General features: G+C 40.7%; 1 protein-coding gene across 10 annotated transcripts in view; it reads left to right on the forward strand.

Annotated features, from left to right (window-relative positions):
• Positions 1-27,797, forward strand: part of Rgs17 (regulator of G protein signaling 17) — a 97,195-nt gene that overhangs the window by 52,881 nt on the left and 16,517 nt on the right. For 7 of the 10 annotated variants that reach the window (XM_047558630.1, XM_047558639.1, XM_047558629.1 and 4 more), the window contains one exon: positions 12,070-12,213. In XM_047558630.1, the coding sequence (XP_047414586.1) occupies positions 12,095-12,213 (119 nt within the window). In that variant the 5' untranslated portion in view covers positions 12,070-12,094. Of the gene's footprint in view, positions 1-5,487; positions 5,659-12,069; positions 12,214-27,797 lie in introns of those variants that run through there. The other 3 variants (XM_047558631.1, XM_047558634.1, XM_047558633.1) reach the window with 3 other exon arrangements.

The following is a 27,797-nucleotide window of genomic DNA, read 5'->3' on the forward strand; positions in this document are numbered from 1 at the left end:
CAAGATTTAGAGACAGACATGGGTCTACGACTTGCTTACTTACCGTACTGTGGTGTGGTTTGGTGGTAGAGATAAGGGATACTGCCATTTGTGCATTTGTAAGTTTGGTATCCAGAACCAGAGGAGAACTAATTTTTATTTTTATTTTCATTCGTGCATTGTAGTTATTCATGATATTGGGGTTCATTTTGACATAATCATACATGCATGGAATATAATTGGCTCTACTTCAGTCCCCAGTACTTCCTCTTTTCCTTCCCTCCTCCCTCCTCCCTCCTCCTGTTCCCTTTCCTCTAACCTACTAGTCTTCCTTCTATTTATTTATAGTTTTCTTTTAATTTGTGCTTTATAGATGTACAAAAGGTGAAACTCACTGTGATATATTCATATCTGTACATAGCACAGTTTGGTCAATTTCATTCCACCATTCCTCTCTTATGGTCCCTCTGCCCTCCCGGTCCAGCCCCTCCTCTGCTCCACTGATCTCCCTTCTGTTTTCATGGGATACCCCCATCCTTCTCCCTTATTTTGGTCTTGCTTCCACATATGAGAGAAAACATCAGACCCTTGATTTTCTGAGTCTGGCTTATTTCACTTACCATGATGTTCTCCAGTTCCATCCATTTCCTGGCTAATTCCATAATTTTGTTCTTTTATATGACTGAGTAAGACTCCATCGGGTATGTGTGCCACATTTTCTTTATCCATTCATCTATCGACTGGCACCTGGGCTGGTTCCTTCACTTGACCATTGTGAACTGTGCTGCTATAAACATTGCTGTGCCTGAATCACTATAGTATGTTGCTTTTAGTTTTTTTGAATAAATACCAAGGAGTGGGATAGCTAGGTCATATGGTAGTTCCATTTCTTATTTTTTGAGGAATTCCCATACTGCTTTCCAGAATGGTGTACTACTTTGCAGTCCTACCAACACTGTATGAGTGTAACTTTCTCCCCCACAAGCTCATCATCATGTACTATTATTTATTTTCTTGATAACTGCCATTCTGACTGGAGCGAGGTGAAATCTTAGTGTACTTTTGATGTGCAGTTCCTTGATTGCTATTGATGTTGAACATTTTTTTTTTACCATTCACATTTATTTCTTCCTTTGAGAAGTGTCTGTTTTGCTGTTTTGACCATTTATTAATTGGGTTATTTGGGTTTTTTTTTTTTTTTAGTTGTTTATGTATTCTGGATATTAATCCCCTGCTGGTGGAGCAACTGGAATAGATCTTCTATCATTCTGTAGTTTCTTGCTTTGCACTCTTGATCATTTCCTTTGCTATGCAGAAGCTTTTTAATTTGATATCATCCCACTTACTGATTCTTGATTTTAGTTCTTGAACTTCAGAGTCTTGTTGAGGAATTTGGTGCCTGCACCAATATGTTGGAGTGTTGACTCCACATTTTCTTCCAGCAATTGCCTCTTTATTAATAAACTTAAGCTTTGTATGGAAGGGGGAGGATTATGATGGGAACACTAATATCTTTTTCACTACAGTGTTCCTAGCACTTCACTACAAGGACGAAATGAAGTGCTTTTAAGGGAGACTGGTGTGAGAGGAGCATTCTGGGATGCCAGCTGCACACTGTACTAGTCCTGCTCTGTTCTGGATCCTGGGCCTTTCAAGGACTGCACAGCTCCCAAAGACTGAAGTCTTTCTTTTGTGCACAGGTACATTCTTCTTTGGAACCAGTTTCCTCTGCCTTGTTCTTATCTATGCTGTGAAAGGGTTTCTTGACAATCTTTCTCCATAGAGAATTAGAGAGGAATGAAAAAAGAATCGGCCTCCACATGTACAAAGGTGTTTGAGAGTTTCAGGTTATTATTATGCCTCACTTTGCATAACTTTTTCATGTTTTATTATGGCATTAAAATTTGTTGTGCTTAAAACTGAAATCGATGAACTCTGGAAAATAAAAATATAAGTCATAGAAATTTTCTAAGTTTACTGGTAAACCCTAGCCAGTTCCCTTTGACCCCACTGTTTACAGTTGCACACTGGAAGGAACTGTAAATAAAGGTTCCAGGACTGACCTTCCAGTACCAGAGGGTAGGCCAGGGTCTTCGTGCTGATTTACCTGCAGATGGGGTCTCGGGAAAGAGCTGCCTGTGCGCTGTCACTACAACATTCTCAGACAGTTGATCTTTTTCCAGTTTTGTGTGTCTAATTCCTTCAACACTGCATCTAAGTAGAAAAATGTGAGAGTGATAGAACACTCCTTTTCTTCAATATAGGCATATGCCAGCAGGGTCAGAAGTTTAGACTGGAACACACATGAGATGCTAAAAGACTGGTATTCAGGAACATATAGACCAGTCAGAAATATAGAACTGATCTGCTCACGAGAACCTACACACACACACACACAAAAATCAGTGAGTAGGAACATTTTTTTCCAGAATGAAGCTATTTATGGCACCACACATAGTTACCTCAAGAAACACAAGGAAAGCATTGCTTTTTATTTTTATTTTTTTCTAGTCAGCCAAAAGACATAGAAGATCTTGCAAACTAATGAATAACATTCAGATCCCTCTACAGTGATTTCAGCCGACATCTTTAGAGATTCCGCTTTCCATCACTGTGAAAAAAAATAAAATAAAATAAACCTGAGATAAAGAAATTGAAAAGATGAAAGATTTATTTTGGCTTTTGGTTTCAGAGTTTCCAGCCTATGGTCAGCTGGTTCCAGGTTTGAGGCCTGTGGAGAGGCAGACTATGATGGAGAAGAAATGGTTGGCCTCGTGGCAGTCAGGAAACAGAGAAAGGGCCTGGGGCAGAATAACCTTCCAGAGCATCCCCGAGTGACCACTTCCTCCAACTAGGCCCCGCCTCCTGAGGTTTCACAACTTCCCAATAGCCCACCAAGGTATGAATCCATAAATGGATTAATCCATTCATGGAGTCAAAGTTCTGAACCAATCACCTCCTCAAGCTCCACCTCTGAATATCACATTGGGACTAAACCTTCAACATAAGAGCTTTTGGGGAACATTTAAGATCCACGTCATCACAACTGGACACCCAGCATAGAATTTGCCTCCAAGCTTTTCCAAATTGAGTATTTAACAGTGGAAAAAATTAAGATATTCAGTTCTCAAGAAAACTACTGACTCTTTCTGCAGGATTTCATCACAGTAGATGAGGACTTCTGTGCTGTGTGTGTGTATATATGAGTGGGTGTTTCTGAAGAAAAAAATGAAATACAGATTGGTACAAAAGATAATAAAACCAATACCCCCATACTCCAATAAATATTAATATTTTGTTTTTGCTTCAGATCTCTTAAAGAAATAATCAGGTAAAGTTGAAATTCTCCCTCTTCAATTGTATTTCCTTCATTATCCTTTCCCCGTACCCTGTTATGGAACCATAAAAATTCATGATTTTATGCCTTCTACATGTATTTTCCAGTATACATGTAATTTGTATACTGTTGCAAATTATGTGAATGATACTGTATTTAATATTTTACAGCTGTTTTTCCACTCGGCATTGTGTTTACTATCTCCCCAAGTTGATTCCTATGGCTCTAAGATGCTTATTTTAAATGTTATTTATACATATCATCATATAATATCACTAACTTTTTATTCATTCCTAAAAAAGATGATAATACGGTTGCATCTTAGCTTGAGCTGCAATAACAAAAATATATAAGCTGGGTGACTTAATCAGTAACATAGATTTATTTCTTATAATCCTGGAGGCTGAACATCTGAGATCAAGATCCTTTTATAAGGACACTAATCCCATTGATGAGGGCTCCCCAGTTACCTCCCATTAGCTCCATTTCTGAACATCACATTGAATATTAGATTTCATCATCTGAATTTAGGGGAAACACAAATATTCAGTCTATAACCTGTTGCCCTTTGCCCCCCTTTCTTGCATGTAAAATATAATCATTCCACCCATAGAGCCTCAAAAGTCTTAACTCATTCCAGCATCAGTTCTCAAGTCTTCATATGAAAGTTTCAGTGAGCTACATGAGAATCAGACATGAATGAAATTCGAGGTACAATGCGTTGAGATAAAATCTTTCTAGCCGTAAGAGCGTGTAAAACCAAACACGCTCCATCCTTCCAAAACATAATGGTGAGACAGATGCAGAATATTCATTTCCTTTCCAAAAGGGAAGAAATAGGAAAGAAGAAAGTAATGACAGGTCCCAAGCGAGTCCAAAACCTAGTGAGACAAACTCCGTGAGATCTTAAGACTGGAGCATAGCTCTCTTTGGCTTGATGCTCACCCCTCTGGGTCCACTGGGGTAGAGATTTGGACCCACTGGAGTGGAGTCCTTGGGTTTGAAGCTCTGCTGGTAGGGAAGGGAGGGTCTCAGATTTCTACTGAGCAAGGGTGGGGCCCCCACAGCTCCAGGCAGTCCCACCTCTGTGGCTTTGGGCAAAAGCCATCTGGCCTGTTGAAACCTTTGCTTTTGAAACAGGTAAGGCAGCACTGCTGACATCTGACTCACCTTTAGGGTCCTTCTTTGCCTGTCTTGAAAAACAGAGCAGGTCTGCAGCTGGAGGGTTCTGGGGTCTGTCTATAAAGTCCAAGAAGTCTGACCACCTTTCTTCATTTCCCTGGCTCCTTCCTCTTACATTTAAAGTGTCATTTCTTCTGTCCAAGTAGCTGCTAAGTTTATGGTTCACACCCTTCCTTACCTCCTTATCAAGCCACACCCTGGTGTTCTCTTAGGAACATGATTTTTCACTTTTTAATATGTGAGTAAGCAATTTTCCAAACCTCTTGAAGTTGTGGTTCCTTTTTGCTTCATTCTTCTGTCTTCAAGTCTTTTCTCTCTTCTTACAGCTTACACTAAGCAGGTAGGAGGAACCAAGCCACTCCTTCACACCTTACTTACTGATTACCAATTCCATTGCTCACAAATTCTTCCTTCCACAAAACAGTGGAAGCTGAGCCCAATGCAACCAAGTTCCTTGACACATTATAACAAGGACTGCCCTTTCTTTATTGGACAAAAGGGAGAAAAGGACAACAGTGTTAATGAGGATAATAGTAAATTCCTCATTTCCACCAGACACCTCATCAAAGTGGCATTTACTGTCCATGTTTTTACTAACATTGTGTACACACTTATCTGTTTCTTCTCTAAGAAGATGGAAGCTTTCTCTAGAGCTCTCCTCTTTCCAAAGACATCACCAGAAGCACCTGTAAAAGTCCGTCCCTTCATGACAATCATGGTTTCTCTGGCATGCACTTTAAAACTCCAGTGACCTCCACCCTGAGCAAGTTCCAGAGTTGCTGCCATGTTGTTACAGCAATGCTCCACTTTTCAGTAATAAGTTTTGTATCAGTCTCTTTGGTCTGGGATCACAAAATACCATCAACAGTGTGACTTTCCAACAACAGAAATGTGTGCCTCCCAGTTCTGAGGGCTAAGTCCAAGGTCAAGGTGCCCGATGTTCAGTGACTGACAAGGGAACTCTTCCTGGTTTTAGGTGCTGAGTATTTGCTGTGTCCTCACGTGGAAAGCACCCTGGCCTCTTCTACAAAGGCACTGGAATCACCCAAATACCTGCCAGAGGCCACCTAGAAAGACCATCATATTGGGGATTATATTTCAACATGTGAATCTGGGGAGGACATAAGAATTCAGTCTTTAACAGGTTGTTGCCATTTTAGGTAATAAATATTCCATAATTAATATCTTCATACGCAGGTGTGAATTTTCATCCAATGTATATTTATCATTTATCTGGTTGTTTGCAATATTGTTCAGTGATTTGTCAACTTTCATTTGCACCTTCAATGTGTGAGAGTTTTTCATTTACCCAAGGCCTATCCCAAAATTGGTAGTTTGTGACTTTAACTGTGGAAAATTTGGATGTGGAATAATTTTTTAATTTGAATTTCTCTGATGACTGGTTCTGAGCATCTATTCAAATCTATTGATCCACTTATTGATCCCTATGCTGATGCCACAGCATCCTAATTATTATGGTTTTCTATTATTTATACTGATGGAACAAGTACCCCACTTATTCTTATTTCCAGAAATGCCCAGCTTATCCTTGGCTCTTTATTCTTTCACATACATTTTTAGAATCCATCTGTTAAGTTCCATGAATGATTCAATTAGTGCTTTTATTAAATTCACATGGAGCTTATAAAATTGGGACAATTAACATTTTAATGATACTTAATCCTCCCATTTGAGAAAACAACTCTGTATTTAGATCTTATGTTTCTAATAGAGTTTTATAATATCTCTGTAAAGTTCTTGTAGAACTTTTGTTAAGCATTGTCAGTTTTAAAATTTTGCTCATTTGAAAAGCTTGTCTGTTATATATTCAAATTAATTACTATTTATGTGTTTAAAATATACTGAATTTTGAAGATTGATTCAGTAAAATATACTGAATTTTGAAGATTTGATAGTATCTCTTGTGAACTCTGTTTCTAATAACTTGTCTGTTGAATCACTTGGAATTCTTTGTAGATGTCCATTTCAATTAGAAATTATAAGATTTGGGTTTTCCTTTCCAATTCTTACTCAACTTTTCTTATTTTATTGCATTGGATAGGAAATTAATAACTTTGAGTATTGGGTGCATAAGATCTCACTGTCTTTTTCTTGTCACTAATGGGAATACTTGTAAAGTTTACCATTCAACAAATATCGATGCATACTTCCTACATACCAAACATGGTTACGACAATAGACAAAACAGGCAAGAATCTCTGTGGATTTTACTTTCTAGTGGTTAGACAAATGTGTAATGTACTATGATTGATTATGATACATAATATGGGGAAAAATCAAACATGAAAGCATGGTAAGTCATGCTGGGGGTGAAGTGAAGGAGTTGTAATTTCAATTAAGATAGTCCTGGAAGGTTCCACAGAATGGAACCTCAAGTGAAACCAATGTAACATTTGAGTAAAGACTTGAACAAGCTGAACCCCAAGTGTGAAATAAGTGCAAAGGTCCTGGTGCAGGATTGTATCAGACACGACTGAGATGCAGCCAGGAGGCCACTGTGGTTTAAACAGAGAACCAGAAGGATACAAAATGAGATCCATTCAGAAAAGTAATGAAGGACTACATTGCAAGAAATTTGGCTTTCAATAAGATGAGAAACTGCCAGAAGACTCTGAGCATCTTTGAAAGGAAGATTCTTTGCTGAAATTATTTGACCTATATTTTAAAAGATACACTCTGGCTGCTGTGTTGAGAACAGAATGGAATTGAATTGGAAGGGCAAGAGCTGGGTAATGGTAGAAACCAAAGGAAAGTGGAGGAAATCAGGTAAGGGCTCACGTTTGCTGATCCACTGATGTGAAATATGGATGAAAGAGAGAAGTTAAGGATAAGTACCAAGTCTTTCATCTGAATAATTGGAAGTTTGAGCCTTTTTACTTCCTAAAGTGGGAAAAACTGGGAGAGAAACAAGTTTTAGGGGAAAAACTAATAGAGTCAGATTAGAACGTAGTAAGTTTGAGACACCAGGTTGAGAAAGCCAAGAGGAGATGTCAAGTAGGTTGATGGATTACAAGTCCTGAATTCAGGAAAAACACCTTTATTGGACATGTTAGTTTGGAGATTTGGTATAGAAAACTAGTAGATCCAGTAAATGCCAAAGAAATAGAGGAGAGTTCCAAGGACAAATGACTATAGCCACACTCTGAAGATAAGGGAGATGAAAAGGAAGCAGCAAAGTAGGGTGAGAAGTGATTGGTTAGATAGAAAGCGGACAATGTGGTGCCACAAAGGCAAAGAGAGAGTATTTCAAAGGGGTTGGAGTTATCACTGTCTCTCGTGCAGTTTGGGCTGCCATAACAAAGTCCCAGAGACTGGGTGGTTTGTCAACAACAGAATTTGATTTCTCATGGTTCTAGGACCTGGGAGTCTGAGGCCAGGATTCTAGCATGGTTGAGTTCTGGTGAGGGCCCTTTCTGTACTGTAGACCAGGGCTTCTCTTTGTTCTCACATGGAAGAATGAGGGACAGAAAGCTCTCTGAGATTCCTTTTATAAGGGCATTAACTCCATGCAGAAGGGCTCCCACTTGATGAGCTAATTACCTCCTCAAAGTCCTATCTTCCAATACCATCTCACTGGAGGTTAGGAATTTAATTTATGTATATTAGGGTTACCTGTTCAGTGCATTGCTGTGTCAGATGCTGCTAACAGGCTCCTGACTAGGTTTGTTTTCTGCTTCTACAATGGAATAACTAAGACTTAGAAATTCATAAAGAAAAAATTTTCATTTTGGCTCACAGTTCTGAAGACTGGGAAATTCAAGATTATGCTTCAGCTCAGGACAGAAACAGATGGGCAAGTAGGCATGTGTGAAAGAGTGAACACAAGAGCTAACCTTGCTTTATGCAATGCACTTCATGATAACTGGCCCACTGTCATCAGAACTACATCCGTGCTTTCATGAGTGGGAACAGTCATGGCCCAATTACTGCTTAAGGACCCTACAACCCCTTACCACCATCACATTGAGGAATTAAGCCCTAACCTGAATTCTGATGAGGAAGAACCACATTCAAACTATAGCAGCCCAGTAGAAGACAACAAAATAACTCAGATTTTAAAATATGGAAATATTCTGATATCTACAAAATCAGTTTCAATGAAGTTAGGGAAGCCCTCCCATTTTCCTGCCCTTTGCAAACAGAGAAACATGGGGTTTTGTTATAGCCAGTTATTAAGTTCAGAGTCATATTTTACCAAATTCAGTGCTTAATTGTTAATATACTCTGACTCCTTCCTCTAATTATGTTTTCTTTTGACAGAAGTTAATTCCAGCAAAGATGTGAATCATAAATTTAGTTAATTTGTGCGATAATCTTTACTCTTAGATTATTATTTAGCTAAATAGGAAATTATAGGATGATTTGTCCCATTTCCCATTGTCCTGGGCATCTAATATTACTCATAAAAAGTCACCTGTCAGTCAAAGTGTGACTCCTCTGTGGCTAATTTAGCTTTTTTCCTTTATCTTGTAGATCTGTGGTTTTACTATCCTATGTGTAAATGTGGATTTGTTTTTATTTATCCTGCTTGGCATGTGGTGTGCTCTTTCAAAGTGAGTCTTTGTTTTGTGCTGTTTGTTTTCTTTCAGAGGAAAGAACTTCTCAGCCAACTTGCCTTAAAATACCACTTCCCTGACAATCCGTTAATTCTCTCCTTATGATGAAAATCTTGCTGGCTGTTCTGGAGGCTTTCAGTGTTACTATTCTATTTGTCTCGGTTTTTCTGTGTTTCGTCTTTTTGCTGCATTCTGTGCACATTCTTTGGCACTAGTTCTAATTCTCTTTGGTACTGCTTTTGGAAGACATAATTCTATCTGAATCTATTTAATGATCATGTGTTTTTTGGTTTTCCATTTCCTTGTTTCATATTTGCCTATTTTTGTTTTATAATTTCTTATTTTCCTATATGAATATTAGTCTTTCCTTGGCCACATTGTTTAACCTAAATAGATCTCTGTTAAACTAATTTTAGGCAATTCTGTTATTTGCTTTTGGTCAAGAATATATTCATCTTTAAATTATTGGGTTGGCTTCCTGTGTTCTTTCTAGTGTTAATTTGGATTTGTTGTTGTTGTTGTTGTTGTTGTTGTTTGCTGGCAGGCATCAAATTGAGTGAGAAATGTCCTTCTTACTCTCACTCTTCCTCATGTAAGGTGTTAGGGTTTGGATGTGAGGTCACCCCCAGAAGCTCAGGTGTCAGACAATGCAAGAAAGTTCAGAGGAGAAATGATTGGGTTTTGAGTTTTAACCTAATCAGTAAATTAATCCCTGTTGGGGTTAACTGAGTGGTAACTGGAGGCACGTAGGGTGTGGCTGGAGTACGTGGGAATTAAGGTGTGGCTTTGGGGTATATATACTTATATCTGGTGAGAGGACTCTCTCTCTCTGCTTCCTGATGATGTGAACTGCTTCCCTCTGCCACACTCTCCTGCCATGATGTTCAACCTCACCTGGAGCCCTGAGGAATGAGCTGGCCTTCTATGGACGAGAGCCTCTGAAACTGTGAGCCCTCAAATAAACCTTTCCTCCTTTACAGTTGTGCTGGTTGGTTCATTTAGTCACAGCAGCGAAATAGCTAACTAAAACATTAGGCTTTTCAGGTGTCTCCACTAGTGTCTCAAGACCCTCAGGCCTGAAGCAGCTCTTTCACTGGTATTTCAGGATTCTGGCCACCCAGCAAAGGTTTTTGAGACATCCTTGGCCCAATCACTGAACCAGTGGGTGCTTCACATCTGTGGTAGTTAGCTTCTAGCCACTGTGACCAAAATAACTGACAAGAACAACGTAAAGGAAGAAAAGTTCACTTTGACTCATGGTTTCAGAGGTCTCAGTCAACAGTTAACCAACTCCCTAGCTCTGTGCCTGATGTGAGGCCAAACATCATGGCAGAAATGTATGACAGAAGAAAGCTGTCGGCTCTTGGAGCCAGGAAGCAGATAGAGGAAGTAGCCAGGAAGAGATATAGCCTAAGGCCACTCCCCTAGTGATCTGCCTCCTCCAGCCATGCCCCACCTGCCTTCAGTTACCACCCAGTGGTTCAAATTATTAATCCATCAAGTGGATTCATCCACTGATGTGGTTGCAGCTCTCATAATCTGATCTTTTCACCTCTGACCTACATTGCCTAATTCTTGGGGCTTTCCTAGGTTCAAACCATAACAGCACAGATCCCCTCTGGATGGGTTTCTCAATCCTTCCCTCCTGCAGTTAGGTACCCTTGGCACCTTTATGTGGGTGACAGAACCACAGCCCCTGATTATATGCAGGTAGCCTAGAGTTTGGGTCTCACTGTCCTGATGGAGCATTTTATACCCCACTGGAGGGGACCTTTGCCCTTTTGTTTCCACATGTGAATTACAAAGTACCCGAGGATTTAGTCCCCATTCATCTACGTGTGTGTGTGTGTGTGTGTGTGTGTGTGTGTGTTTAATTTAGTTTCTGGTCTCAAGAGATGTTTTATCTTGTTTTCAAGAAAACAGTATTTTTTAAAAGTATCTATCATTGTGTTCAGAACTAAAAATATAATTTTTTTATGAGCTCACAACGCCAAAGTAACCCGAAGCACATTATAGTCTTAATAAGTATTCTTTTCAGCCATAAATTGATAATAATTGTGTATGATTTACATATGTTGCATATTTGTGAAAAGCATCATTCAGTAGAATTAATGTACATTTTGAGAGTTTATGCTAAATTTGATATTATTCTACTGATCTATTTTTTTTAAATCCATAATGTAGTCCTAGATCAGGATAGACTGTATCAGTAGGTGGCAAGTCATTTGTCCTGATTCATAAGGTCACAAGTAGCGCATTCTCTATCCTAGAATTTTTTTAGCTGCTATGACATATAAATTCCACCAAAATAATTTCCCTTATTTTGATGGCTTTTTGGCTTTCCCCATCCTCTCCAAAATGAAATTAAATTTTGGAGAGTGGAGGAAGGGAGGTGATGTCCTTCCAACAGGGCCACCCAACCAAAAGTGAGGCCCTGTTGCCAATGCTTTCAAGATTAGGCCTCTGGAGGATGAGTCAGAAGTTCAATCAAGGAGATCGTGTGTTTTAAAGGGAGGGGAGGAGGCACCAAACACAAACGTGATATTCCCCATGATGTTAATAGAGTCAGGGACTTTGCAACAATGATTTGTGAAGCACCATTTGCCTTACTGCAGACAGCAGTGGAGAAACTAGTCACATTCACCCCTGCAATCACTTTAAGGAGTTCTTAAAGGAAAGCAGATTTAAGCATTCTTTAGGAAAGAGGGAAGTTCAAAACAAAATTTCAAGCCTTATCATGTTCACCTGACCAATGGTTTTGATTATGCAGCAACATAATTATTAGAATTTTATGCGGCACATAATGGTGGAATTTTGTCCCCAAAATTTTTCAGAATATAATTTTCCAAAAAATTGGTCCGACTGCTAAAGCTTACTCACTGGTTATACCCTTTCTTAAATTACCTCCCTTAATGACATGATGCATCCTCTGCAGAGGATTGCCATAATCCTATGGCAATTTGTTTCAGACCTGTGTCTTCTCCCTTCTTTCAGCCAGTTGGGTACTGAAGTAGCTGAAATGCGAAAAAGGCAGCAATCCCAGAATGAAGGAACACCCGCCGTGGCTCAAGCGCCTGGAAACCAGAGGCCCAACAACACGTGCTGCTTCTGCTGGTGCTGCTGTTGCAGCTGCTCCTGGTAGGTGGCGCTGTCGGTACCACGCGCTCCGGAGCGCCGTGGGGAACGAGCAATGCGTGCCAGATCTTTGACTCACAGAAAGGTCTGCACACGTCCCCCAAATGCTTAGAAAGTAGAAATGACTGAGGATCATTGTTGATTTAGTGCAAACATTCCGCAAGCAAAGAAGGAATTTAAAGTCCCATCGAGGTGCTCATTTCCTCAGAATCTGCAATTAAATTGACAGGTTAAGAATGGAAAACTATGTCGTTTTTCAACATGCACCTTAAACCTTGTGGGTAAAAATAAGATTAGCGTTATTTATTTATGTCAATATAAAGTATTCACCAGATTTAGGATAGTACAAGAACATGAAGACAATACCTGGCAGTATTGCCTACAGTGTTGAATACGGTTTTCCATGAGGTGTTTCCTTCCTCCTAGGGTGTGAGTCATGCAGGTGCATGGCCAGATAATTCAGTCAGGGTGGCAACTTCAGACCCAGATCCCCTGCCAAGAGGATCGAGGGGAGAGCAGAGATCCCAACCACCAATCGGAAAGATCAGAGGACAGGCTTGGAATGAAGGCCCAGTCAGTTCACCAAAAACTCAGAAATTAGAGACAAAAGCCTGCTTTTTATCACTGACAGACTCTGAGACTTCTCTTTGTTCTCGGTCTTACTGACAGAATAATGATGAGATGGACAAGCTGATTTGCAAAGTCCCATCTAGGTGCTCAGGTACCTTCCGGAACCTTCCCAGTTCCAAATCCTGAGGTTCTTTTCAGTGAGAAAATCGGTAGGACCCCAAAGTCCTGACATTTATTCAGATGAGAGTCCTCAGGGGGATGTTAGACTTAACAAAGTGTTCCTTGAAACCCTAAGTTTCAGGGTCCTTTATGATCCAATTTAGGACTTCTGGACTAGCAGTGGTCATCTGGCTCTCCCCTAACTACTTCACACTTTACTGAAAGGCCTGAGTGGTTTGGTTGAGCTTTCTCCTTGTGAATGACTCTACAATTTTCCAACATCCACCAAGTCTGTTTTTTCGTTTTGTTTTTTGGTACCAGGAATTGAACCTGGGGGTGCTTACCCCTGAGTCCCAGCCCCAGCCCTTTCTAAAAAATTTTTATTTTGAGACAGGGTCTCGCTAAGTTGCTGAGGGCCTTGCTAAGTTGCTGAGGCTGGCCTTGAACTTGGGATCCTCCTGCCTCAGCCTCCCAAGCTACTGGGATCACCAGTGTGTGCCACCACCTCCAGCGAGGCTATGTTTTGATGTGCTGGTGTATCGTTGTGGTCAGAACCGAAGATGAAAAGTATTGTACTGAGTGGTGCCCTTGATGAACAAGCCCCATCCAGTCTAGAAACCCCAGACCCAGAAAGCCATCAGATATTGCAGTATACATACAAAAATGGTTTTCTGGGTGATGATGATTTTTTGTTAGGGAAAGTCATAAGTGATTCATCCTCTTTCATTGTTGAGCCTTAATAATTTCAGAGGAAGGAAATAGAGCTCTAGATGAGGTGATTTCAGGCATAATCGTGTAATCATTTTCTTATCACGCCCATAGAGATCATCCAGCTCTGGTCTTAATTCATCAAACACTATGTAGTGACTTAATATGGTAGTTCTGAACTCAGACTGCCAGGGTTCAAATTTTGTCCTCATCTGTCACTATGTGACCTTTAGGCAATTAATCTCTCTAATCCTCAGATGCCAAATGACAGTAATAAGAGCCAAACCTATGCCTTGTGAGGTTATTATAGAAATTAAATGAGACACTATATACATACAAGCTGAGAACAGTATCCAGCACAGAGTGAGCCCTTAATAAAAATTGGCTATGGGACATTTCATATTAGAAAAAAAATCTTTAAAGAGGCACTAGTTCAAAGTAATAGAAGAATTTTAAAAATCAACTTATAACACAAAATTTCTTTTTTTTTTTGATCAAAAAAATCTTGAGATTTTATTTTTATTTATTTATTTATTGTCCTTTAGGGTGTTTTATTTAACTTTTTAAAACTTTTTTTTATTTTTACAGACTGCATTTCGATTCTTTGTACACAAATGTTGTACAACTTTTCATTTCTATTGTTGTACATGATGTAGATTCACACCATTCATGAAATCATACATGTACATAGGGGTAATGATGTCTGTCTCCTTCCACCATCTTTCCTCCCCTGCCTCTTGCTCCCCCCACACCCCCACCTGGAACTTCTTGAAAAAGAAAACTATTTTAAATTCTGTGTTAAACATTGCAAATGTATGGTACACACTGCTGAGAATTATACTTTATTTTCTCATTTGTACTATGCCATGTTCTTCTAATCAGATATCATTTTATTTACCTGCCCAAACTTATTTCTTAATTTCTTTACAATTTAAGCACCAAAATAGAATACTGAAGTTGGGTTGCACTATGTTAACTGTCAAACAAATACTGTCTTCCATCAATTAGCAGTGGGATATATTCTGAAAACTGTGTTACTAAGCTATTTTGTCACTATGTGAGCATCACACAGTGTTTACCTAAACGAACCTTGATGAGACAGGTCTGTCACTTCTGGCCTCTTTTTTTTTTTTTTTTTGTATATGTATTGTTTTAGTTGTAGATGGACACAATACCTTTATTTATGTGGTGCTGAGAATTGAACCCAGTGCCAGGCAAGCACTCTACCACTGAGCCACTACCCCAGCCCACTTGTGATCATTAGTGATATGATCAAGAGACTGGGTAGACATGAGGTGGATGATGTTGCTGCTGGTGTAATGTGGTAGACTGTTGCACAGTCAATATTTTTTCATAAGTAGGAGTACATGCTAATGGTACAAAGAGGGCGTAGCATAGTAAATACATAAACCCGTAATGGTTATTATCCAGTATTAAATACCATGCATAATTGTACACATTATACTTTTGTACAACCGGCAGCTCAGTAGACTTGTCTACACACCACCTGAACTCCTGAGTGATGTGTTAAGCTACAAGTGCACAAGGGTTGTGATGTTACTAGGTAATAGGAAATGCCAGCTCCTTTGTGATCCTATGGGACCCCTTTTGTATACAGTCTGTCACTGACTGAAAAATCTTTATGTGATGCATAATTCTGTTTAGTGAGACCTGCTTTTACTGTCACAGATATTTAGTGAGACTTTCTTTTATTAATTCTTGAAATATGCACTAATTAACACACACTCAAATTAGCTCATGAAATCACATTGTTGCTGAACACAGACTATGGATCAAGAACAAAACAGGTTTTGCAACTCTCCACACCTTTAGAGTAATACCTGCTTTGGATCCCCAAGCACGCAGTGTGCCCTGCTAGCCCTGGACAGGAGCGTGGTTGTCAGGAACTGCATTTGTTAGCAATGGGTTACTGATACCTGAGTCTAGGCCTCAAAGTGTATGGTCTGTACATTGATAAGTCCTATGTGAAATAAATAATAGGTAATTCCTAATGTAAACAGTTTAATTTTTAAAAAATGATTAAAGTTTAATTGCCTTGAATTAGGGATTTTAGTTATGCTATCTTGTCCGATTACAAATGAAAATTCCTTTACACATGCATTTTGAAAATATCATTACTTTTGTACTTTGAGCTTAAGAAATAAATTTATAAGGGCTTTTTGGAGTGAAAAATAAAGAATGAAATGTTCTTCAAATTTTCCAGGCTAGGTCAAAGGAGCAGAACAAAAAGAAACATGAAAAAATGTAATTTAAGGACTAAAAAAAGTTAGAAATCAAAATACGAAATAGCTGTCACTTGCGAATAGGAACAGTTGTCATGTGGCTGATTTTACTTCCTTTTAAGGAAATATAGTGCTTGGAAAATGTTTCTATATCTAGCAATAAATATAAATACTCCACCCTTAGCTTCACATGTTATGGGTTTTTTAAACAATTTAATATTTCCCTCAGATTTACATTTTTCTTTCAAATTTCACTGTCCTTGCATTTTAAATTTATTCCTATCTTTATAAAATTACCAGTGTGTTTTATTTGGGGGAATGATATAGGGAGTAAGTATATCACAGCTGGATACGTCCACAGTTTCCTTCAAGATCTAAACAGTCTGGATAGACTTCATGAGTGTTGAGCTGACCCCTTCTCCAGCTGTCAAAGAACCACTTCCTTCCCGAAGCCAGTTTCCTGCCTCCCAGCTCTCCTCATAGCTGTGTGTTTCAAGAAGAGAAGACAGGAGAGAGGGGCTTAGCCCACTTAACTGTCTGACGTAAATGGCTGATGGATGCCTGCATCTCAGCCATAAGATGGACAGTCTGTCCTCTTGCAAAACCTTCCGTCCATGAGACTGTCGATTCTGGACAGCTGGGCAGATAGTGTTAGCAAGACCACTTGTCTAGAGCTTCAGGGTTGACACAGGAAAACAGAATAACTGCCATTTCAGGGGGCAGCCTTTTTGCCTGTTCTTCACATGGAAGAAATGTTCGAAAGGTGTTGGGGGCTCCCCACAAACCACCGTGAAGGCCGTGGGGTTATTCAGATCTTGAGGTAACACCTCAGGTGCATTGCTGAACGGAAAGTGCTGTGTGTTCAGAACACAACAGGCATCAAAAAGGGGACAGGAAAGGAGAGCTTTCAGATTCTTATTTTGAGCTTAAAGCTAAATGCTCTCACAGAATCCAGGTTTACATTGAAATAACCCAGGTCTTTTTTTTTTTTTTTTTTTTTCGGTCTTTAGGGGCTAATCGTTCTTTTAATATCTGGCTATCCTAGCTGTGTTTCATCAAGCAAGATGGGTTTCCCTGTGTTTAGTCATTAAAATAGAAATCAGGAGGCCTCAGCTACCATCCTTCCCTGTGTGTGTGGCCTCTGTGTGGTGCTGAGCAGAGGGACTGTGACAGCTGTGGGGACAGAGGGGGAAAGGACCTCTGGCCACATTCTGGCTCCCTCTCGGAGTTGGCAGTGGAATGTTTCTGTCTTTAGTTGTTTTACAAGTTAGACTTAGGTATAGGCTTTTGCTTGAGAGAAATGCTCTCACAAACCAAACCAAACCAAACCACCAACGACAACTACAAAGCATTTGGAAAATGCCATGTCTAATTCTACACTTCAGGAAACCGATTGCCGTCACGAGATGTGATAGTGATAGAGGTGGAATTGAAACTCAAGCCTCTTGATATCCACTCCGTTGATGGATCCACTTTAATACTTCCAGACTCTTCATTCCCAGGTTGGTTATGAACCATTTCCAAATCCCACCTTCCCAATCAAATTCACAGTCTCCGGTACCACAAGATGTGACCCATGATACCAGGTTCTTCTCAGGAGGGATTGGTCACAGAATAAATTAAGCAAATTGATTAGTCCTGTGAAACCAAACTTGCCTCTGTTTTGGACACTTTCATGCCCAGAGTCCCTAGACCGTGGGACAGCTCATCAGTGCTCCAGGAGACCCCCTGCCCCCCACTGTAGCAAGCACCACAGCCTCTGTAATTGAAAACAGTGCAAAAGAAATGCCCTATTTTATCCTCGGATGCTGTCACACTTTAGCTCTCTGCCAATGGAAATATTAAGATGCAAACTTTCAAAGCCAAAGAATTTTTTTTAAAAGAAGAAAAAAAAAATATCCATGTCTGTACCATGGTGGAGAACCCACTCCCTGGAACTAAAACTGCTCACACATGCAAGCTGACTCCTTTCATCTGAGGCGCCAGTGAATAGTCTCTTCTGTACCCATCACCCTCAGAGTGCGGATGCAGCCCACGAGGGAGCATAAGTTATTCCTGTGGAATAACTTACTCAGCACAGGATTTCCAAAGCACTTGTAACCAGATAAATATAACTTACAAAGAATCCGCCAGTTTCAAAACTCCATCTCACAAGGGCATAGGTGAATTTCCTCAACCGTTTCTATCAGTTATATGAACTTAAAATTACACAAGCAAAAGACAGTGATTGAATTGAACCCAGGTTTCATAAGCCATTCACACCACCAGTAGTTGGACATTAGGACTAGGAAATTTGTAGTATCATTTATTCCTTAAATCTCTCATTTGCAATTAATTGAATGCCCATTTCTCCCTGTACTGTTGGGTTTCATCAGCTTTCTTGGGGTGCTCCTTTATTCTGCCATGCCTGAGAGCAAAGTCTTATTAAGCAGCTGCATCTAGATATGAATATTTGGTTTTATTCCCAGGTCACCCTCTGAAAGAACTTTATATTTAAGCTGCCTCTGCCAAATTTGTGTTACATGTACCCAGAGTCCTATCAATTGCAGAGCTAATAGAATCAGAACTGAATTGACACTTTGTCTTCAAAGGTATACAATATGTACTTTTTCTCTGCATTTACTTTCTTAAAAAATGCATGTTTTTTAAAGTATCACATTGCATAATTTAGATTATCGACTGAAAGATGAACAGGAAAGAAACAAAATCATCGATGAAAATGTTATGCTTGGTCTTATTCAGGAGAGTAGAAAGGAGAACAGTGGTTCAGTCAAGAGTGAAAGACAGCAGATTAACTTGATTCAGGCCAGAAGGCAGGAGCCAGCTTGGAGCCAAGGCAGTCCCCAGGTAGTGCAGTGAGAGAACAAGGAAGTGTCCTCGTAGACACCATGGGGACACCCTGGGGTCACCTATGGCAAGGTTCCCCTACCCAGGGGAGTGTGAGTAATGCTGGGGCGGGGTGTGACAGGGTTGTGAGGGGATAAGCAGAGGGGGACAGGCAAGTCAGATGGCATTAGCCTCGAAGGATTTTAAAACGAGTGCCAGGCCCCAGTTTGTCCTGTGGCAAGTGGGAGGAGTGACTTGTGTAAGAGACTCCTGAGAGGGGCGGTTCCTTCAGAGAGCTGGTACCAGGTGGGGCCATGGCAGACAGGGGGCCCCAGCAGGCTGAGAATGCAGGAGCATGGACTCCATGTGGAAAGGGGGTTCCAGAGAAAACAGGTGTCCTCAGCATCAAAGTCGAGGGTACGGGGAGCTTCCCTCTGGTACAGAAGCCCAGAGTTCTGAGCAGACAGGCGGAAAGGTGTTGTAGGTGAAGAGATCCACAGGGCATCTGGGGACAGGCTCTGCATGGAGACATGGGTGGGGTCCACAGCACCAGAACTCCAGTCAGCTTCCAGTCCTTTCCAGCTCAGACCCGGGAAGGACCTCTGACTCACAGCGTGTGGCGGTGTGGTGAGCACCATCTGGTCTGGGTGACCAGGGTGTGCCAGAGCCTCAGGGAAGACCTCGGCCCCCGGCCAGTGCTGAGCCGTGTCTCCTCTTCCTTGGACCAGGCTGAACGCATGAGAGCCAGAGTCTGACTCCAAACTCTCCGTACCATTTCTTTTTTTTAATATCAGTGATTCTTCCATTTGACCCTTTTCTTTTTCAGGTAAATACTTTCTGTCAAATTATGTGGACTTTGTAGATGAATTCCCAAAAGTCCATATTGGTTGACCACCACTATGTACTTTCATGGCTGTACACTCAGGTTTCGTGTTTTCAAATAGCCAAATGCCATTTTGGCTCACAGTATGTTATTTGACATACGTTAGGAGTTTCTTGAACATGTGCTGGATGGATGGTTGATTTGGATGTGCCAATTGAGTTTGCTTTATAAAACGAGAAAATTTGTGTCACAGAAATTCTTTTGAAAAATCACAGGCACATTCTCTCAGAACCTAGGTAATTGTGTGGCGGCTGGTGCTGAGCCCGGCAGCACCAGAGAGTTTTTCTTGTGCACCATTTTCCTTCATCCTGCTGCGTATGTATTGTTAAACTGCTAGAAGTGATTTTTGCCAAGAAGGGCAAGGTTTTGGGGAGAGAGCAATAAAATTCAGTTAGTATTGCTGGGATGTAAAGTCAAGGAGCACAAAATAGAAGAACAGGGACATTGGTGACGACAATAACAAAATCAGCACACCTATAATCCCAGCAGCTCAGGAGGCTGAGGCAGGAGGAACTCTGAGTTCAAAGCCAGCCCCAGCAATTTAGTGAGGGCCTAAGCAACTCAGCGAGACCCTTTCTCTAAATAAAATATAAAAAAGGGCTGGGGATGTGACTCAGTGGTTAACCATCCCTGGGTTCAATGCCTGGTAACAAAAATAATGTTCTTTATGCCACCAAAGGAGTTAGGTAGGACCTCCCACTTTTTTAAAGATGGGAAGTGACTGAAGATGAGTAAGTAAGGAGATGACAAAATCTATTCTATGTTTCAGCCTCTGAAGGGAATGGAAATTATTTGCAAGGACAAGACAAAGAGCAAGGGAAGTATTAGGAGACTTTGGCAGTACCCTCAGTGAAAGTGTTAGTCAGCTTTTTGGTCACCGTGACCAAAATACGCGACATAAACAGCTTAGAGGAGGAAAGATTCATTTTGTCTTGTGGTTCAGAAGTTTCAGTCCATGGTTGGCTGGTTCTACTGTTTGGGCCGGAAATGAGGCAGAATATCTTGGTGAAAGGGTGTGGTGGAGCAAGCTGTTCACCTCATGTCAGCCAGAAAGCAGAGAGAGAAGGAGGGACAGGGACAAGACACCATCCCCAAGAGCACGCCTCTGAATTTCACTCCCTCAAACTAGGCCCCACTTCGCAAAGTTTCCACCACCTCCCAGTAATCCATTCAGCTCTCAGTGGGTTAATCCTCTCATGAGGTCAGAGTCCTCATGGCCTAGTCCCTGCCCAACAGCCCCACTTCTCAACATGGCCACACTAGGGAGCGGCTTTCAACACAGGAGTCTTTGGGGGACATTCCAGATCCAAACCATGACAATGAGTGACGTTTAGGGGTCCAAACAATGAGGCAGTAAAAAGAATGCAGAGAATTAGATGTTCAAGAAAACATTACAAGATGGTGTCAAGAAATAGTGATAAGAGAAAGAAGAGATAAGGAATATCCCATACTACATGCTTGAGTGGTTGACTTGATGTTGATCCATCAAATGAGCGAATAGGAAGTTGTCTAGACCAAGGATGAGATGATGATTTCAGCTCACTGTTTTGAGATGCCCTAGAGGTACTTGTGTACCTGAGTCTGATGCTTGCACGGCAAGGCTCCTGTGATTGTGACCTTCTGGATTCATCAGTACACTTTACCCAGAAACGAGAGTGACTGCTCTGGAGAGCTCAAGACAGTGAAGAGCAGCGAGCTCTGGACTACCAACAGTGGCAGGGCAGAGGACCAGTGGAGGTGCCATGCTCAGGCACAGCAGAGAAGGGACCCTCCTCCCAGAGGGAAAAGTCTCACAAAACACAGCAGTGGGTCCCACCCAAACCAAGAGAGTGGAGAGTCTCACAAAGGGAGCCAGTGAGGCTGCCAATGCCCCAGGCGAGTCCCATCTGATAGAGGTCCTAAAGCACCTGTGTTGTGGTCAACCAGGAGGGAACCCAGCTCTTCCCTAAGGCCCACAGGAGGAACTTGAAGAGAGACAGACCATGTCAGAGAAAACGAGTGAGCCCCTCTTTAGAGATCCTGAGACATGGTGACCCTTGGGTATGAAGGTTAGGTTTCAGGGAGTCAAAGTTCCCTTCCTGAGTTAATCAAAGCAGATCATTTCAGTTTCTAAGATAATATGAAATTCAACCTCCCAGATCCAGGACAAATGAGGTAGCTATTTGGACGACCTGCAAGAATTCCCCAGCCTCCCCTGAACAGTAATGCAAAGATGAGATTTTGACCTTTTGGCTACTCCTTCCTTCCCTGCTGATAGGGTGTCCTAGTCATGCTACATCTGACTGAAGTAAGTACTAGCTCTGATTTTGTCCCTCTTATTTAAATTCTTCATTCTTTCTTTTGGGCCCTGTCTAATTTCTTTGATGGGCTAGGCATGGTAGATCTATTAACAATCTGTTTGCTTTTTTAGGACATTATTCAAGAATTTTGTGTCTCTTTTTCCTAGGTAAGATCCTGAAATCTACTTTTGAGTGAAAATGGAGCATATTGTATAATAGTTCTACAAAATTGGGTATTATGAACATAATAATATTCAATGATATAAAATCTTTGTTTCAAATATCTGTATTTCACACATAAGTGTACATCTTGTGCCTTGGGGGATCTGTTCCTAAGAGAAAGCAAAGTTATACCATTACTGCATCTTCTATCAAAAAATTTGGATTATCTAAAAGTACAGAAACATTTCAATCAACCAATTCCATAGCTATTAGTGGAGTATTAGTTCCAGAAGTTTCATTGTAACTAGAGTTGGTGTTGCCATTTTATACGATCATGCACAAATTCTCATGTCATGTCTTCCTCAAGAGACAGCATGAGGTAGGGAAAGAACTGCCACAGTGGCATTAGGCAGATTTGGGTATGTCCCAGTTTTGTGACATGCAACCCGGAAGCTTTTGGCAAGTTACTTAATCTCTGTGAACCTCATTTTTTTCTTGGTGAGATGGGATTAGCTACATATATAAATCGTTTAGTTTATGGTTCAGGACATGCTTCAGGTCCCTGAATAATCCTTTATTAACAGGTATTTCCAGGCCCCTTACAGTCTCAAGCGGAAAGGAATTTCCCGACATGGCAGGCTTTGACCTCTGCTGTGCGCTCTCGAATGCTGTCAGTTAATGTCACAGACCGTGGGCCCTTCTCCCCAGCTTGTGAGCTGCCCAGCATATTCTAGAGCAGAACCAGCAGCCACAGGACTGCCAGAGCGTTAGGAGTTCTGTGTTCTGCAGTCAAGTTTCCCCGCAGGTCGGGATAGTTGTCGTCAGTTGCGTTTGTACCTAAGGATGCCCTGGACCTCCGCCCTAGACAAAGTCATATATCCAGTAACTGGAAAGTACCAGGAAGAGGGAACAAATGGGTGGTGGGTAAGTGAGCGCCAGCCTGAATACCAGCTGCTGGAGTTGTTGCTTTTTCATTCTGCTGTTTATGGCAGGGACACAAGTTCCCTAAACCAGAAGCTTAAGCTCCACCTTAACTAATGCATTTAAAGACTCAGTTGATCACGTGCCATTTTAGCCATGGTGTCTGTTAATGAGACAGAAGGCCCCTTGATCTTCTCACCTCCCAGAGGTTTGCTTTTCCACAAAAGTATCCACTAACTTACTTAAAAATTTCAGAGAAGCTCACAGTGGGTGAAAGGAACAACTTAACACAGGATTTTAGGCAACTGAAGACCAAGGTGAAGATTCAGATCCTGGTGTGTGGCTGGGTACGGTGGTGCACACCTGAAATCCTAGAGGTTCGGAAGGCTGAGGCAGGAGGAACACAAGTAAGAGGCCAGCCTCAGAAACTTAGTGAGGCCCTGACTAACTTAGTGAGATCCTATCTCAAAGTAAATAATAAAAGGACTGGGGGTGTGTCTCAGTGGTAAAACACCTGAGTTTAACCCCCAGTCCAAACAAACAAAAACAAATTATGGGATGTGTATCATAAAATAGTTTAGCTACATACTCAGTCCTCGGATTCTCTTAATTCTAAGGAAAAATAAAATGACTTTATGCCAAATAAGAAACTTTGGTTTTCTGACTGAACATAAGCTTACAGAGTGGTTCCAGATTTGAACCATGCAATTACTTGTCAGAGGCAGTTTGCAGTCTACATCAAATGACATACATCAAATTTGTAGCTTGAGGTTTGAAATTGAATTTTAATACAGATAAAAAGAAGGAAGTTTTAAAACCCATGTTGTTAAGCAGATTCATGTAGAAGGAGACGTCAGTGGCAAAGAAAAGAACTGGAGAATGAAGCGATCTGTTTTGGTTTCCACGAGTCAAAAGAAGAAACTAATGTTCATGGACAACTCAAGCTGGAATTTAAATAATATGGAGAACCTCTCACAATAGTTATCTTAAAACATTTCGCATAAAAACATTCCCTACCGGTTGATAGTTAAAAATCTTATCCAATTGATGTGTTCTAAGAATGTATTACCTAAGTTCTGTATCCCCCCAGCATAGGACAGCAGCGTGCAAAGCAACTTATAATTGGAAAATGGGGACTGAGGATATAGCTCAGATGGTAGAGTGATTGCCTTGCATGCACAAGGCCCTGGGTTCAATCCCCAGCACCACAAAAATAAAGAAATAAATAAATGATTGGAAAACATAATGACAATGTTAATAACATTACACCTGCCTGCTTTTATGACTAAAAGTATTCCCAAATCAATGACTTTGAGTCAGGGATTATTCAGAACATTTTCTAAATAACCAAAAGGAAAAATGATTCCATTTATACACACCTCCCAACATTAAGTTTATCCCTTGGAGTTTACATTCACAGAAAAATTGAAGGACTCTTTTCAAATTCCTTAGAAAGACATAATTCTTAAAACTCCTTATTATAAGAATAGATTTTTTTTTTCTTCCAAATATGGGTAATTACTCCCAGAAACTTCTTTATTCTTTATTCTGACTTGGTTAAAACACTGTATTTATAAAGGTAACACAGCCATCTAGTGGAGAGATTTTTTAATAGCTGAATATTTTACTTGAGAGCTTAAGTACATGAAGCAAAAGCTTACACCAAGTGAAAGGCTTGTTTTATGACACAGAATACATGACTGAAATGCAGGCAGAGGCCTTACAGGGGGGATGAGATTTTTAATGTTAAATTAACGGTGTTCAAATTCTTCATTTGTCTTGTGTAACTTTTCCAGACACAGATGACTAGCTCCTGTTTCCACCTCACAAACCCCCCCTCAGAACCAAGTCCTATTATAAAAATGGAGAAATGAAGGAGATGAGGTTCAGGTCATAGATCTGACACTGAGCTTTTACCTGTCTGACATTATGGGTGTCATGTGGCTCCTGTCCCACCTCCTGGTGCCTCTGTGCTTTTGTGGTTGTGGATCTGGGGCGTGGGGTAGTCTTTTGTAAGCAATGCCTCAGTTTTGTTGTCTTTCCCTGATTTCCTCTCTGCAAGTTATTCCTTGCAGGAATAACTGGGAGGAGGAGGGTGGGCTTCCCGGCTGGCTTTGCAGTCACAGAAGCTTGTCCACAATCCATGCCATCATGTCTTCTCTTCCTCTTTCAGACTTTGCTGTCAGAACTTTCTCTCCCAGCTTCTTTCTGGTAATCTCAGGTTCCAGGGAACTGAAAACAAGTTGCCACTCACCCGTGTCTATTGCAGACTGAGACCCTGGGCCCAGCATCCTCTGATGTTTTACCAAAACGGTAAAACCTCACAGTCAACTCTTCTCTGCATAGAGCGACCCTGCAAAGCGAAAATGAGCACAGCCAAGAAGTCCAGGGATGGGAGCTGCTGTGTTGTAATTGTTCCATGTAAATAAACCTCCATGACTGTTTCCTTGTAAATAAAATGGAATGATTAATAATAAACACCCTGCTTACCCCACAGGACTGTTAGGAGGAAGAAGTAAGGAAGGCAATGTATGAGGGAACGTTTTATAATAATGGCAAAGTATGAGTCTCTCTTTCCTACGTTGGAAATGAAAAGCTCTTTAATAAATTTGAAATTGCCATTTTAGTATGCAGCCCATTCGGCCTTATATTTAATTAAGCATTTGAAACAATTTGCCTTTTGGTCCCAAGTTCTTATTTCTTACCTTACCCCTTGTGAAACAGGTCACTGCATTATCACCATCCTGAAGGGGAAACAAAGCAAGTAGAGCCAGGTTCATCCCAAAGGGGGAGTACTCTGCCTGTGCAGTCCACGTCATGGTCTTCTTGGCTGGTCACATGAGACATACTTCATTGCTCATCCTGGTTTTGTGCTCCTGCCCTGAACATCTCATCTGTTCACTCTCTTCTCCATTTAGATGGTATCTTTTGACAACTCCCAGCCTCTGCAAGACTTTTTCACCACTCGGCTTGGAATCCCCTTTAGCCAGGTCTTCTCTGGCAAACATCTGCTCATTTTCAACCCACTTTAATCATGACCTCTTCGGCAAAGCCTGCCTCAGTTCCCTCATGCAAAAGTATAAGTACCACACTGGTGTCTTGGAAACACCACAGGCATTACTTTTACTTCTTAACAGCATGGCATGTGATGTTTACTTACCTGTCTGAGCTTATCTTTGTCCTATGCATCTTGAATTTCCAGCCACAGTGGCATTAAGCCAGGTGTTTCATACATATTTGTAGATTATTGTTAAGTCCTGAATAAAGCTATCATAATTTACTATGAATATTTTGAATGATGAAAATGAAATATTAAAGAATCATCTACCAATGATTTTTCAGAACCTAATGGATGTTGATTTCACTTTTCACTAGGCAATTTTAGTTAGAAGCTGTTACATAAAAAGAAAAGATTGATATCACAGTGTAAGAATGTTAAAATATTGGAAACTGTCTGCCTTTACCAGTGACGGTAGTTCTTTCTTGGAGCCTTGGTGTCACAATATATTAAATTTGAGCATATCGATTCCTCAGTTGAATTTTTGTTTGAACATATATGGTTTTATGATAATCCTCTTTCCCAGACTTACCATGGCTACTGTAAAGTTTTTATCCTATTTGGAACCATTTCAAGGGTTCTTTCCTGAAAGCCAGTGTTCTCCTAACACTGGCAAACCATCTTCCAAATTAGACCGTGCACATATCCCTGATGGCAAAAGTAAACTGTTTAAGTGGCACAACGTTTTCCCCATCCCACCATCCAATCCCCCATAAATCAAGTCTACCAGTAAACAGAGCACATTTTCTTATTTTTCTGAAATCTATCAAATACATTTCCTCCCTTCTGAAAGTCAACATTCTAGAATACCTCTAATGGAACTTAAATGCTTATTTTAGTATATGTAGCCTAGGTTGTTGGCATTTTTCTTCCATAAAGTATTTAAGCTTTGATCAAGACTCCTACTGTGAGTACTGCAAATGTGTTTTGTTCTCTTGGTGGATTTAATAGTTTAAGAAGTAGAAATGTTAGTTAAAATGTTACATGCGTGAAAATGAAAAACAAAATGTGACTTCACGACATTTACATTTGATGTTTTCCTCTTGGATATTTCTCGAACACAGATAATATGTAGATGTTGCTCTATAGCAAATCTTTCCAGTAGTTTAGTATCTTAAAAAAATAATAAACAACTATACTTCCTTAGAGCAGGATCAAGTGAAACTTTGGGTGGGGATGTAAGGATCAGGGCAGGCACACTATTGGCATCAGATCTGCCATTTTGCTGCCACCAGTGTTCTGCCCCCACCCCCAACACACACCACTTTGCAACCCAAGTTGTTAGCCCACAAACTTCGTAGTCAGTCATTGGCTCAGATTGTTAGCCCGCGAACCTCCTAGTCAGTCATTGGTCCATTGTTATTAGCCTGTGAAATTCCACTACTTAAGAATAGTTCCACCGCGTGCCTTTCTCTCTCTCTCTCTCTCTCTCTCTCTCTCTCTCTTTTGCTCTCTTTCTGTCTCTCTGTCTCACACCCTATGGGCAGACACTCTCCCTGTCCGCTTAATAAAATCTCTTGCGTGAGTTCCAGTATCCACAGTGGTTTCTGGGTGCTTTCACACACAGTCCAGCAGCAATTTCTTGTTTATCTTCTCCACTTCATCTTAAAATGGCATTTTCATTGGTGTTTGAACACTGAATCCATGGCACCCATCTTGAAGAGTGGTACTACTGGGCAGTTTATTAAGAGGATAAATTGTCAGTTGCTAAAGTTCAGGTTCTTTCTACAGGGTCCAGTATTAGTTGGAGAGCATGCACAAATGGGGAACAGTTAAGC

Source organism: Sciurus carolinensis, chromosome 7, assembly GCF_902686445.1.
Source record: "Sciurus carolinensis chromosome 7, mSciCar1.2, whole genome shotgun sequence".
NCBI lineage: Eukaryota > Metazoa > Chordata > Mammalia > Rodentia > Sciuridae > Sciurus > Sciurus carolinensis.